The 15645-nt window shown below is 31.9% G+C and overlaps 1 protein-coding gene across 1 annotated transcript in view; it reads left to right on the top strand.

The window, feature by feature from the left end:
- The first annotated feature begins 3792 nt into the window (after nucleotides 1-3792).
- Nucleotides 3793-15645, top strand: part of sbb (scribbler) — a 401061-nt gene continuing 389208 nt past the window's right edge. The window contains exon 1 of the mRNA XM_065512292.1: nucleotides 3793-4443. Coding sequence (XP_065368364.1) covers nucleotides 4429-4443 — 15 coding nt within the window. The 5' untranslated portion in view covers nucleotides 3793-4428. The remainder of the gene's footprint in view (nucleotides 4444-15645) is intronic.

The following is a 15645-nucleotide window of genomic DNA, read 5'->3' as shown; positions in this document are numbered from 1 at the left end:
GTGACGAACGTTTTCTCCACCTAAAGCAATCAGCAATCACTCTGCTGTTGCTCTGCCGACGTTATTGCTTGAGCTTAGCAATAAAAATTGCTACGTGGAGACCTAGGGTTATTAGCAAAGTAAATTAATAAAGTAGACTCAGTAGAACAGCTGACTATTTTTTTTATTCAGTCTGAACTGTCAATTCACTTGTGGTTGTTGTGGCGAAAAATACAAGCCCAAAAGCAAAAACAACAACAGGCAACTTTGACAGCTCAGACCAGGGCACACTTAAAAAGGTGACTGCATCACTACAACAATACAAAAACAACAGGAACTTTGTTTTTGTTAAAAGGTAGGTGAACTGTCAAAGTTGCCTGTTGTTGTTTTTGCTTTTGGGTTTGTTGTATTTTTCGCCACAACAACCACAAGTGAATTGACAATTCAATCTGAATAAAAAAAATAATCAGCTATTTCATCGCAGTCACCTTTCTTAGTGTGCCCTGGCTCAGACCAAGGTATATTAATTATAAGGTTGTGTTATCAGACCAGCTGATCGTTTTTTGCTACTATGTTAATTTTTCGCCGTAGTGCATTATAAATGTCAAACTTTGTTTACATTTTGTAAATGTCAAACTTTGTTTTGCTGTTAAATTCGTTTATGTTTTAAAACCAATAATAATACTACACGAAATTAGTTTTATTTTTAAAAACATCAAATTTATAAACATTTTTTGTTTAACAAAAATTCGCTTTGATTTATTTGTGAGTTGTTTTTGACATTTTTCCCTGCCAGCCAATTCGCCTTCAAATGCAGGCACAATGTCAAACTACATATAAAAAAAATATAACCAATTCGCTCGGTATTCTGAATTCGCCGATGACACTACCTTATAATTAATATACCTTGGCTCAGACCAGGGCACACTAAGGTGACTGCGATGAAACAGCTGATTATTTTTTTTATTCAGATTGAATTGTCAATTCACTTGTGGTTGTTGTGGCGAAAAATACAACAAACCCAAAAGCAAAAACAACAACAGGCAACTTTGACAGTTCACCTACCTTTTAACAAAAACAAAGTTCCTGTTGTTTTTGTATTGTTGTAGTGATGCAGTCACCTTTTTAAGTGTGCCCTGGCTAAGACCTTAAACCAAAAATAAAATTGCTTGTGGTTTTTGTAAATGTTGTATTAGTTGTAGTACTGTCGCTACTTTATTAACAAGGTGTATTTAATAAGGTGCCATCGGCAGCACAGCTGATTATAGAAATAGCACGCACAAATGTCAAACTACACACATAAAAAATATTCGCCCGTATGTCAAACTCTATATCAAGGCGTATTTAACAAGGTGACAGCAGTGGCGAATTGAAATAAATACAGGCGAATTCACTTATTTTTTATATATAGAGTTTGACATACGGGCGTACGGGCGAATATTTTTTATATATGTAGTTTGACATTTGTGCGTGCTATTTCTATAATCAGCTGTGCTGCCGATGGCACCTTATTAAATGCACCTTGCTCTATATATAAAAAATAAGTGAATTCGCCTGTATTTATTTCAATTCGCCACTGCTGTCACCTTGTTAAATACGCCTTGTTTATTAATTTACTTTGTTCTGAATATTAAAAAAACCTTAAGCAGTTATTTGTAAGTGGAAGAGCACAGCAAAAGCATGGGTAAAAACAAAAATGCTCACAGCATTTCAGTATTTGTGAATTTAATCGCTGTGACTGGCAGCGCAAGCAGATAACATCTCACTGTATCACTATAAGCAGTTTTTTTATTTTTTGATTTGCTTGTTTATTTCCTCATAGTTGTAGTTAAGCAAATAAGTAAAACTGAAACACAGTGAAGCAAAAACAAACTCTGCTTTAACTGTCTAGAACTTTCTAACACTGGATTTACACCATGATTTTTGCAACGTTGCTTTTTCGACGTCTCTTTTTGTTTGTTGGCGAGCGGTGTAGAGAAGCTTGGGGGGTAAACAAATAGACTCGATTTGTGTTTTTCGTGTCTTTTTTCAGATTTCTCTTTATACTAATTTGTTTTCTTGTTCCGTTTTATTCTTTTCTTGATTTTGAAGTTTAATAAAGAAGATTAACCGATTAAACAATAGAAATCAACCCTGGCTGCAAAAAAAGACATGCAACAAAAATTCATCGTATAAACGCAAAAGGTTTTTGGAAGCAACTTCAAAAGGGAATTAAGAAAAAACGACGTTGTAAAAATCATGGTGTAAATCCAGTGTAATACATACGCAATCTGTGGTGTACTTTCTACAATGGTCTTTAACTGAATATTCGCAGCAAACAGCGTTGCCAACTTACGATCAATGGTCAACTGAAGGGCACTGCTACACGTTCAATATATATTGACTGCGATCCAGTATCGCGCTATTTATTGAACGTGTAGCATGTAGTATTGATGGATCGCAATCCAAATCGCAGAATAACCTCATTTTGCGTGATCCATTACAATGGATCGCGATCCAAATATCACAATATATATTGAACGTGTAGCAGTGCCCGAAAGCATTTATTCAATGTTAATAATGCTATTACAGCACTGCTATTTGAAAGCATTATGTTACTTTTAAATCAGCCGTTAAAATCGTTATATTTGAATTCAAGTACAATTTCGTAACACTGCCCCCCGCATAAGCCTGTTCGTCCCGAATAGGCATAGATTCATTTCTCCCATAGGCAGCTAGTTTTTAATAAATAAAAATATTTTCATTTAAAGTAGCGTATTTAGGTATTTATAAAAATGTATTAAAAAGCTAATTTTATATTGTTTGAATTCGGCTAAGCTGATTTTTTTTTCAGCCGATAGAAAACTCGGCGTAGAGCCGGCTAGCCGCCGCCGCCGAAAATTGTTGCTCATAAGCTGTCGCCGAAATTTTTGAATCGGCTTGCTTCTCTGATTTAAATACGAAGTCAAAAACTGGGCATAAATATAAAAGCAAAAAATAAAATAATTCAATCAAAAAAAACCAAATAAGGATAACTTTTTATAGAAAACAATTTCATTTCGTAACACAAAACGGTTTTAATGAAATACTCAGATGTGTTATAAGTTTGATTTGAATTAATTTTTGAGTAAACACTTGAAAGCAAGTTGTAATAGCAACAACAAACTTTTTCTTCTGAGTTTTAGAAATTAAATTACAAAACAGCAAAATCACATGATTGTAACAAAAAATGTAAAAATCGTAAAAAATACTCTTTTTTTAAACAAGCGTCAAAATGTCAACAGTGATAATTCGTTTAGATTTTTAATTCTGTTAGTTTTAATTCTTAAAGTGTTTTAAAATGCTAAAAACCGGTTATTAAAAATTACGCTTTTTCGAATTATTCGAACAGTTTTTTGTATGTGTCGAATATTTAATAACATTACATACGGGAATTTTTAACGAAATTCGAATAAATGTTCATGGTAAAAATGAACAATTCACTTACCAAATATTTTCCAGATTGAATAAAAAATTGGTGGTGGACTATGAAGATTTTATTATTGATGATTCTTTTATGAAGGAGTGATCTGGCATCTCCAATGATTGAAACAAGCACAAGCACATGATTGTGTATACATGTTTTAGTTTTACTGAATGTCAGAACACGCCAGCGTATTAAGAATTTCAAGCGGACGTAAACATAGAAATTTGCAAATAAATATTTGTATGACGCTAATCGGATGGTTGTCAGATTTTTACCGGCTAATGCCGGCGTATTACTATAGTTAAATAATCGCTTACTTAATTCATTTTTTTAAATTTTCAAATTGTGCACATTTTCTAAAAAGTTTCCTTTTTAGTTACTGTATACATTACTACATATGTATGTATCTAAATATTTTGCGTTCCAGTGTCGTGCATCTGTTATATGTTATGCAGTGTAATAATCCGTGGAATAGTTTAATTGCCGGACTGTAAAAATAAGTATGGCGTGATTACAGTATAATGATGTACAATATGGCATCACTCCTGACATGCAATTTGTAAAATAAGTGTATAAATTTTCGTGACCAATAAACTATGTAATTCAATTGAAAGACATACAAATATTAATAAAAACCTATGAATTCGTAAGAAAATTGCGATCTCTAAATAAGTGCAGTTATCAATTTGACAACACCTAACAAATATTGGTGGTTGTTTGTGTATCAAATTTCCAGTGCTACTAATTTTCTCTACACCGTTCTTTTGTTTTGATGAATCTCGCAATATACTCGTTCGTATTTGTTGTATGTTCATATTGGAAAACAAAGCTTTGCAAAAAAGGGCAATCAAATTAAGTCGATAAAATTATAGCTCAAACGAAATATAAATTCCAAAAATGTGTGAAAATAAATTGGCATTGACAAAAATTATCATAAAGTAGCTGTACATCGAAAAAAGGAGCAGTTTGCGAGTAAAAAGCTAAGCAGAGAATTATATTATGGAATGGAATATAAGAAGGTAATATGTGTTGTATGTAAAAAATTCATGTATAGAGAAGATACATACAGTGTCCATCATAAGTTTCTGAACTTTGCTATAGTATTGAAAAAAATTAAATGATCGGCGAAGTGGTCTATAATCAAGAGCGGCTGAGGCTATTACGGTAATATTTACTATTAAAGTCGGAATATCTATGTGATTGTTATAAAAATAATGTAAAATAAAAAATACACAGCTTATAGCGACTGCTATCCGCGGATTTTCTTGCGTTCGCGGTGGTTCAGTTAAAATTTTTCATATACATCAAGCTCGGTATTCGCAACTACCTATTATCGCGACGTCCCGGTTATTTCGAAGGCTTAATTTTAACATTGCAGGTTCTATAATCGCGACAGTTTACGAAAAACGGGTTCTATTTTCGCGACTTTTATTAGATTACAATGTCGCACTCGTTCAACAATACTGTATTAACTCAAAATTTTTAAAAATTCACTTTTTGCAAGAAATCAACTAACAACATCTATCTACTGTAAAAATTTCAACGTATTCCGATTACTCTTTCATCTCGAAAACCACATTTGAGACCATTTTTGTGATAATTAGTGACTACCTTGTATCAACAAAAAGGTATTATTTTGATGTGAGTGAAGATAAATATGCCGAGATAAATATGTTTTTGACGTAACGACTTAGAAAAAACATATTTAAGTATAAAGTTAAATATGTTATGACGTAACGCTGAAAAAACATATCTAAGTAGAAGTTATCACAAAAATATATAATTTTAATTTATTTTAGAATTTTTAATGGTTATTAAAAGTGTTTGGCATCAATCCAAGTTTTCCAAAATTGTTATAAAAATAAAACAAACAAATTTCAAGTTTAAATTAGAGACGAAGATCTCTTTTTATTGTTAATAAATATTACCTCGTAGAAGGAATATATTGCGTTTTCTTAGTAAAATGCACGTAGTGCTTATGTCGAAGACAATTTGACAAGTGTTTTTTAATGCTAAAATAACAAGCAACAATAATATAAATAAATAAATAATATAAATAACAACAACAACAAGGTGGCATACAATAATTAAGGACCCGTTAACGGTTTACACGCTAGAATCTAGTAAAATACTAATAGATTCTAACGTTGTTAAAAATAGTATAATACGTTTAATGTAGTTATTATCAAAAGGATGCAACCTAAACATTGCCGGCCACCTTGCAACACTAATGTATGTTTGTACAGCTGTCGCTGAGTTGACAATCTTTGGCCGAATATGATTCGGGTCGTTCCGGAACGGAGATCCAATTGTCGTGGGAACGTGGGAACAAAGAGACGATTGTAGCGACATACAAGGCAATTGGTCGCTCTCTTCTCAACTATGCTGCCCCAGTATGGACCTCTTTCCTCAGTGACACCCAATGGCGAGGTTTACAAACGGCCCAAAATAATGCTCTCCGGATCGCAACCGGTTGTGTCAAGATGACGAATGTGGATCATCTACATGAGGAGACCAGGTTACTGTCGGTCAGACAACATAATGTGTTGTTGACTAGACAGTTCCTGTTGGCATGCCATCTGCCGAGTCACCCCAACCATCAGATTCTGATGCAGGATCCTCTTCCCCGACACATCCGGATGGACTTTCGACACTTTCGCAGCGACATCCAAGACGTCATACCATCGGACGTCGACAGATTGTCTATTGCAAGTGCTCGGAAATTGTTGCATCAAACGGCGGTTACTGAAGCCATTAATGGCTACACATGCAACAGAGTCCTAAATGAACACCCCCCTGCGATATCGGATTGTGAGAGACAATTACCAAGGCATACAAGAACTATATTAGCACAATTAAGAGCCGGTTGGTGCAGTTTCCTCAACTGCTACCGAGAACGTATCGTTCCTGGCACTTTAAACCGTTGCCCCGCCTGTCATCAAAGTCCTCACGATACAATACATTTATTTAATTGTCCCACCAGGTCTACAAATTTGCGCCCCATAGACCTGTGGTTAAGACCAACTGAGGTGGCGCAGTTTCTCCAACTCCCACTTCCACCTACTGACATCAACACAAATAATTAAAATATTCACTCTTATAATTACAGGAAAGAACAATCGGATACAGTCGAACTGTTACAACAACAACAACTAATGTATGTTGTAATGTTAACAGCATAGGTATGGTTTTTAGACAGATCCATAAACTGAATGGTTTTTAGACAGATCCATCAACTGAATGGTTTTTAGACAGATCCATCAACTGACCCTTGCGGGCAATGGTTTTTAGACATATCCATCAACTGAATGGTTTTTAGACAGACCCATCAACTGACCATTAAAGGCATTGTTTTTATAAAGAATATAGTAAAATAATACATACTAGGGTAAATCGTAAATATATTTTTTTTTTCAATTTCAATGAGCTTTTTTAATGATAATGTAAATATACAATTCGAATGTTAGTTAAAATGTTGAATTCATTTGTGTTTAATTCATAGATGTAGATCCATAGTAATAAAAAGAGGAATAATCAAATGACAGCATTAGGTCTTTAACTGATAATTATATAAAATTAACTGGACCTGTCAGTATCCAGCCAAAAATTGTTCTCTGAGCCAATAATGACCCTAATACGTCTCGTCGAATTTCCGGTAACATAATTTGCGGATATAAATCAGCCCCAATAAGAATATCAACAGGCCGGCTATGGAAAGGATTGGAATCTGCCAAATGAAGATTTGGCAATAATCCTTTAATGTCGGCGTTTACAGAAATCGAAGGCAAATTCTCCGATATATTTGCCAAAACAAAGGCCGTGGTATTCAGTACTACAGAAGAATCCAAATCAGAGCCGATCTTCAGAGAGGAAGCCTTTCTCGAAACTACAGAAACCGCATTATTTACGCCAGAAACTTTAGCATTTGAAGAATGCGTGGGAAGTTTAAACCTTTTTCGTAATCGATTACTAACGAATGAACATTCCGAAGCTGAATCAATAAGAGCTCTGACCTGATACCTATTGCCATTATGTATGATATTTACTGATGCAGTTCCTAAGATAACAGATTGATTTTGACGTGTATGAAATACTTGTCGAGTTTGCGTAACATTAGTAGAAGTAGAAGATCGTTGATAAGTCGGTGACGAGTTAGTGGGTCGAAGAACCTCAGCAGAACTCTGACCGGAAGAAGTCGTAGGCCATTCCACGTTTGAATTTTCTATTGGCTCTTGATGAAGAATAGTATGGTGTCGATAATCGCAAATTAAACAATTATTATTGCTTTTACAATTGCTGACATGGTGTGTCCTTGAAAGACAATTAGAACAACAGTTATTTTCGTTCATAGCTAAAATTCGGTCAGTTATTGGAAGACTCTTAAATCGTCGACAAGTGCGTAAAAAGTGAGATTGGTTAGGACAAAAAATACAAGAAATATTCGAAGAAGTAACATCGTCAGAAGGTACAGAATATTTCACGTGGTTTGACTTTGTTTCCAAAACGTTACCCTTAAGATTGTTAAGACAGTCCAATGTCCGAATTCTTTCCGTCAGAAAGTTATCCAAATCTTGCCAAAGGGAGAGAGCCGTCTTGTTCTTTACACTGTGTTCCCAAAGAGAAACTGTCGATGAAGGAAGTCTTTGAATGCATAAAGACGATAATTGGGTCCCAATTATACGTAGACACTTTATAAATAGAAAGGGATGTAAGACAACTATTAATTCCGCGTTGTAAGGTCTTAAGTCCGACACTAGTTTCCTTGTCAAAGGATGGCAGACTAAACAGAAATTTCAGTTGGTTGTTTACTAACATACGAGGATTCTCATATGCAATCTTAAGATCCCGCCAGGCTACTTCAAAGCCCTCATTACTCAACGGACTTTTCAAAACAATATCCTTAGCTTCACCTTCGGTCTTACGTATTAAATGACAAAGACGTTCTACATTACTAAGGCGCGAGCTGTTTATATAAATCGCCGGAAATAAATCTCTAAAGGCCGGCCAAGAATCATAATCCCCTCCAAATGCGTCGACATCGCAAGGGGGTAGAGTCAAAGTATCCCCAGAATCAGAATTCACTACTGGTGAAACACTTGCGTTCGGTACCGATTTAAATTTGCTAACCTTCTCATTAATCGAACCTAAACATTTCATACAGGCTACATATGTGACCTGATATTTAGACGCAGCTACATCTACATCACTAGGCTCTGTATCAGAATTCTCCAAAAAATCTAAACAGGCCTCATATGTTGTTTTAACTTTCTCCCATAACAATTTTATTTCAGCGCTCTGAACCTCCAAGTTATAAACATTATGAATGTCCTCAGGAAAATCATTAAATTTTGACTCAAAAGCAATAAGAGCATCCGATGCTCTTATGAATCTATTAACTGGAGTGACTGGCATTTTCCTTATTCAATTTTCGATAATATATAAAAATTAATTACAAAAATATAAAAGAAATTAAAAAATATATCCCGAAACTATGTTGTAGTCAAACTGACTACAAAAGTGGAAAAAAAAGTGGAAATAAATCTGTAACTTCTAAACGAATAGCCCGATTTTAATAAAATTTCCCATGGCTATAGAGGAGGTGTTTAAGTTTAAGTTTTGAATTTGGGCTTAAACAGCCAAGGGGGGGCCGAGCCACAATGCCCCAAAGTGGGGCACCTCGGGTATATCAAAAATTAAAAATGATGCCAAATTTTTGTTTGCGATCCGATTTGAAAGATTTTTATATATATGGAATGTACTAGACGAGATCTACAAAAAACATTGCCATATATTATCTCTTATAGTTTACGAGTTATTCGCATTTGAAAAGTAAAATTTAATTTTTTTGCCTACCTTGGTCTGCCATTTTGCTAATAACGGATCCAATTCTTTCCCAATTTTCTTGAAGTATCTTTTTTTGAATTAACAACAAATTTATTAATAATCCTAAGAAATAATCTTTTTTCGCCATTTTTTTTTCGAAAAAAGTACCTACATTAATTTTAAATTATACAGAAAATGAGAAAAAAATAAATAATGTGTTTATATTTTTCTGAAAGATAACATTTCGGGAAATATTATAAAAGCAAAATAATATCAAAATTCGTATTATTGCGTGGTCCAGAGCCTTCCGAAGTAGACCTATTTTTTATGTAAATTTCAACTTTAGACAACATATTCTAAAATCGCATAGCTGCTTTCAAAAAATTAAGACCAGTTTTGTATGTCCCAATCTGTTCTTTAATATCATGCAAAGGGATTTCATAGCCCCGAGCTTGGTACCTTCAATAGATCCAAAAATCTAAAAAATCCCAATTTTGGGATTTTTGAAAAGTTTTTTGGGAATTGTGTGATTCTCAATCACTTTTGCATTCCGACAAAAAATGTCTATATAATTGTAAAATTTAATTAAAAAATATTCATAAACCAAAAAGTTATAGCAGTTTAAAAATTTAAATTTTCAACAAAAAATAAAAAAAAATTTATCTTTTTTTTTGCAAAAACTCTTCTATGAAGTTTTTAATTTTCAATATATTTAAACATTTTTGAAAAGAAGATGCAATTTCCAAAATATTGATGTATAATATGTCTAAGATCCAGTCTTATCATCTATGAGGAAACGTTGGATTTGCTACAGAAGTTTGACGTTTGCAAATAGTCATGACTTTAATGATTTGCTTTATCTTTTAGATATTTTACTAAATTAAGCTAATTATAAATTTAAAAATAAAAAATATTTTCCCAAAAAAACATTACTTGTTTCTTTAGTTTTTTGTTTATTTATCAAATATTTCACATGAAATGTATGCTATGAAATCTACCTGTTCTATTACCTGTAGTAAAAAAATAGTATTATGTATGAAATATGTTTTAGGGATATCCCAGGTATTTCATATTATACCTGGGATTCATTGTTAAAAAAGAGTTGCAATGGCTTAATGGTTGTACTTATGTATTATACAAGTACCTAACATTGAAGTTGTTATGGAAGAAAATAACTTGGTGATGAAATTTCACTAGACATGTTAATCATTCGTTCATTAATGTGACACGTGGACAAAATAAGGTAGATATATTATACATCAATATTTTGGAAATTGCATCTTCTTTTTGCAAAAAAAAGATAAATTTTTATTTTATTTTTTGTTGAAAATTTAAATTTTTAAACTGCTATAACTTTTTGGTTTATGAATATTTTTTTTAATTAAATTTTACAATTATATAGACATTTTTTGTCGGAATGCAAAAGTGAAAATTTGGATTTAGATTTGTTATTGAGAATACCACAATTTCCAAAAAACTTTTCAAAAATCCCAAAATTGGCATTTTTTTGATTTTTGGATCTATTGAAGGTACCAAGCTCGGGGATATGAAATCCCTTTGCATGATATTGAAGAACAGATTGGGACATACAAAACTGGTCTTAATTTTTTGAAAGCAGCTATGCAATTTTAGAATATGTTGTCTAAAGTTGAAATTTACATAAAAAATAGGTCTACTTCGGAAGGCTCTGGACCACGCAATAATACGAATTTTGATATTATTTTGCTTTTATAATATTTCCCGAAATGTTATCTTTCAGAAAAATATAAACACATTATTTATTTTTTTCTCATTTTCTGTATAATTTAAAATTAATGTAGGTACTTTTTTCGAACTTATTTTTTTAAGTTTGAATGCACATAACTTTTGACTCAGTAGATATTTTTTAACAATTCTTTCTTAAGATTATTAATAAATTTGTTGTTAATTCAAAAAAAGATACTTCAAGTATTCAAATCGGGAAAGAATTGGATCCGTTATTAGCAAAATGGCAGACCAAGGTAGGCAAAAAAAATAAAATTTTACTTTTCAAATGCGAATAACTCGTAAACTATAATATATAGCTAAAGTAATGTTTTTTGTAGATCTCGTCTAGTACATTCCATATATATAAAAATCTTTCAAATCGGATCGCAAACAAAAATTTGGCATCATTTTTAATTTTTGATATAGACGAGGTGCCCCTCGGCCCCCCCTTGGTTGTTTAAGCCCAAATTCAAAACTTAAACTTATCGACACCTCCTCTATAGCCATGGGAAATTTTAAAATCGGGCTATTCGTTTAGAAGTTACAGATTTATTTCCACTTTTTTTTCAGATCCCCCACTGTGCGTAGGGTGACCAATACAATGTAAGAAGTGGAATATATTATTTTTATTGTAATTTACAGATGTAAATCTGTAAACAAATAATCGCCCAAAAGAAAATGTAAGAATTACTAATTTGTATGCGATAATAATAATAATATCGACAATGATCACGTTAGTTTATAATACGGCTAAACAATTTAATTTATTTGTTCAAACAAAACAAGCAATAGTGACAATATTTCTAAAATCGAAGAGTTTTATATTTTTTTTTTTATTATTATTTATTTTCAACAACCTAGCCTATTGGCCATAATCGGTTATAAAATTCTACTTAAAAAAATAGTTTACATTAAAAAATTTAAATATAAAATAAATTAAATAATTATGATATAAATTAAATAAATATCCCAGCAAAAACTTTTCTTACAAATAAGCCGAAAAATAAGGGGAATTTGACGATTCAACTACTTATTTTTCTACTGTAAGAAGTCATTATTTTTGTTCGCGATGTCCCAAAAGTAATCCTTTATATTTTGCCCAGAAATAAGTTGTTTTGTTAGTAGAGTTATTTATAGAATTTTTATTTACACAAAAAAAATAAAAATAAAAAAAAAAATAAGTCGCAGACCCGATTCGAACCTGCAACCTTCTGTTTGGTAGTCTGCCGTTGTGCTCACTACACCACTGCTTAGTTATTTCATTGTGCATCAAATAATGGGTTTCACACAGTAATGCAATATTCTTTTCTGTTTTTCTAAAAATAAACATGCAATAAAAAAATGGGCAAATTGAAAAAAAGTAACAGTTTTTTTGTTTTGTTTGTTTATTTTGTTTTTTAGACTTTACTACTTAAAAAGTAAGTTATTAAAAAAGACATTATTAAAAAGACATTGTAGCCTTTGTAAACGAAGTTTTTGCTGAGATTATAAATAAAATTGAACAAAGTCAAAACTTAAACTCAAACATATTACATTATAAAACATCATTATTAGATAATGATTCTTTAATTGATGTCAGTAAATTAGCAACTTGATAAGAAAAACTAGCTTCCACTAGGAAAAAAGAAATTTGATAAGTATATGTGTAACAGAAATAATCAACCATATAAAAGAGAAAGCATGGTACTCAATACAACCTAGAAACTATAAGGGCCAAATATATGTATATATAAATATTAGAGGGACCAACCTATATGACAAACAATGTCATCAAAAGGGTGTATATCTAATAATCAATTTAAAATATTTAAAATAAAGCACAAATGAAATATGTATTTTTTCGCGTTAAAAACAAAATAATTTTAATCACTTCACTTTTGCTCAAATTGAAATATATTTACGTACCTTATTTTATGAAAAATAAAATATGTAATAAATATATATTGCCGGTGGACTGTATTGTTGCCAAGGGATGATAGAGTTCAATGATGCCTAAAGATCCAGTACTCGTTTAAAATTCGGTTCGCTAGGACCAAATGTTTGGCATCAATCCAAGTTTTCCAAAATTGTTATAAAAATAAAACAAACAAATTTCAAGTTTAAATTAGAGACGAAGATCTCTTTTTATTGTTAATAAATATTACCTCGTAGAAGGAATATATTGCGTTTTCTTAGTAAAATGCACGTAGTGCTTATGTCGAAGACAATTTGACAAGTGTTTTTTAATGCTAAAATAACAAGCATAATATGGTGGCAAACAATATTTAAGGACCCGTTAACGGTTTACTCGCTAGAATCTAGTAAAATACTTCCAGCAAAGTTGCATAAAAAAGGAAGCAACAATAGATTCTAACGTTGTTAAAAATAGTATAATACGTTTAATGTAGTTATTACCAAAAGGATGCAACCTAAACAAAAAGTAATATAATATTTTAAAATTACATGCACTTTTGGAGCTCTTAGAAGAATTTTGGACAAAGTTACAATTTCTGATAGAGTTTTTGGCCAAATAAGGCAGAGGCATGCATAACCACTATATACGAAATGTAGGTAATGGTGATGGCTATCACATGCTGTTTATGGAATTCCCGAATTGAATTTGTGAGATTTTTGACAAATGTTTTAAAATTCGCATTGAGAATTTTGGAGTTCTATGAGGGATTTTGGCAAATGTGGCCAAATGGGGCAGAGGCATGCGTAACCACTATATACAGCTATCACATGCTGTTTATGGAATTCCCGAATTGAATTTGTGAGATTTTTGACAAATGTTTTAAAATTTACATTGATAATTTTGGAGTTCTATGAGGGATTTTGGCCAAAGTGGCCAAATGGGTCATGCGTAACCACTATATACGAAATGTAGGTAATGGTGATGGCTATCACATGCTGTTTATGGAATTCCCGAATTGAATTTGTGAGATTTTTGACAAATGTTTTAAAATTCACATTGAAAATTTTGGATATATCTCGGTATACCATACGTAATATCTCTTTTGTGTCTGAAGCAAAGTTTTAGATATTGAATAGGAGAAAAAAAGCGGAACATACCTACCCGAAAAAGTGCATCCAGTGCCTTAAAAATCGCGAAAATATCCATTTATTTAATTTTTATACCAATTTTTCACATTTTTTGCTCAATAACTGGATTACAAATCCAATTATGGACCGATCATCATGAAATTAGGTCGTGTGATTTGTGTCTATATGTAAGTTATTTATCATGAATTTCAATAGGCTTCGTCCATGGGCCGAACAAATTATATGTACCAAATTTTATTACGATCGGTTCATAATTAGTCATAGCTCCCATATAAGACCCGCTTCCGAAAATTACTTTAAAGTGCATAAATCTCTTAACAATGATGGTATACATACAAAATTCTTGATAAATAACTTTCATATATACAAAAATCACACGACCTAATTTCATGATGATCGGTCCATAATTGGATTTGTAATCCAGTTATTGAGCAAAAAAGGTGAAAAATTGGTATAAAAATTAAATAAATGGATATTTTCGCGATTTTTAAGGCACTGGATGCACTTTTTCGGGTAGGTATGTTCCGCTTTTTTTTCTCCTATTCAATATCTAAAACTTTGCTTCAGACACAAAAGAGATATTACGTATGGTATACCGAGATATATCCAAAATTTTCAATGTGAATTTTAAAACATTTGTCAAAAATCTCACAAATTCAATTCGGGAATTCCATAAACAGCATGTGATAGCCATCACCATTACCTACATTTCGTATATAGTGGTTACGCATGCCCCATTTGGCCACTTTGGCCAAAATCCCTCATAGAACTCCAAAATTCTCAATGTGAATTTTAAAACATTTGTCAAAAATCTCACAAATTCAATTCGATAAACAGCATGTGATAGCCATCACAATTACCTACATTTCGTATATAGTGGTTACGCATGCCTCTGCCCTATTTGGCCACATTGGCCAAAATCCCTCATAGAACTCCAAAATTCTCAATGTGAATTTTAAAACATTTGTCAAAAATCTCACAAATTCAATTCGGGAATTCCATAAACAGCATGTGATAGCCATCACCATTACCTACATTTCGTATATAGTAGCATGCCTCTGCCTTATTTGGCCAAAAACTCTATCAGAAATTGTAACTTTGTCCAAAATTCTTCTAAGAGCTCCAAAAGTGCATGTAATTTTAAAATATTATATTACTTTTAATATGAGTGTGAAGATAAATATGCCGAGTTAAATATGTTTCGACGTATTTAGCTTACGTTATTACATATTTAACTATAAAGTTAAATATATTATGACGTAACGACATATTTAACTATTGCACACATATTTAAATATGTGAAATAATTTTTAGCAGCATTTGGCAAAAATTAAAAAACAATATTATAAAATAATGAAAGAAATATTTTAAATTTCAAGATTTTAATGAAAATAATGTAATATTGTGAAAATTTCTTAATTTAATTACAAGTGAAAGATTTTTTGGGTATTTGGAAAAATGCTTCTTTGTCACTCATATGGTCCACATGGAAAACGACCATCCTATCAGACCCTATAACTCATTAGTCTGAATTGTATTTGTGAGATTTTTAAAAAATATTTGAAAATTTCACTTTATGAAATTCATCGATTCTCTGAGGGATTTTGGGC

This window comes from Calliphora vicina, chromosome 5 (assembly GCF_958450345.1).
Source record: "Calliphora vicina chromosome 5, idCalVici1.1, whole genome shotgun sequence".
In the NCBI taxonomy this organism is placed as follows: Eukaryota; Metazoa; Arthropoda; class Insecta; order Diptera; family Calliphoridae; genus Calliphora; species Calliphora vicina.
The sequence above is the reverse complement of the archived record's forward strand: the minus strand, read 5'-3'. Positions and strand labels throughout refer to the sequence as shown.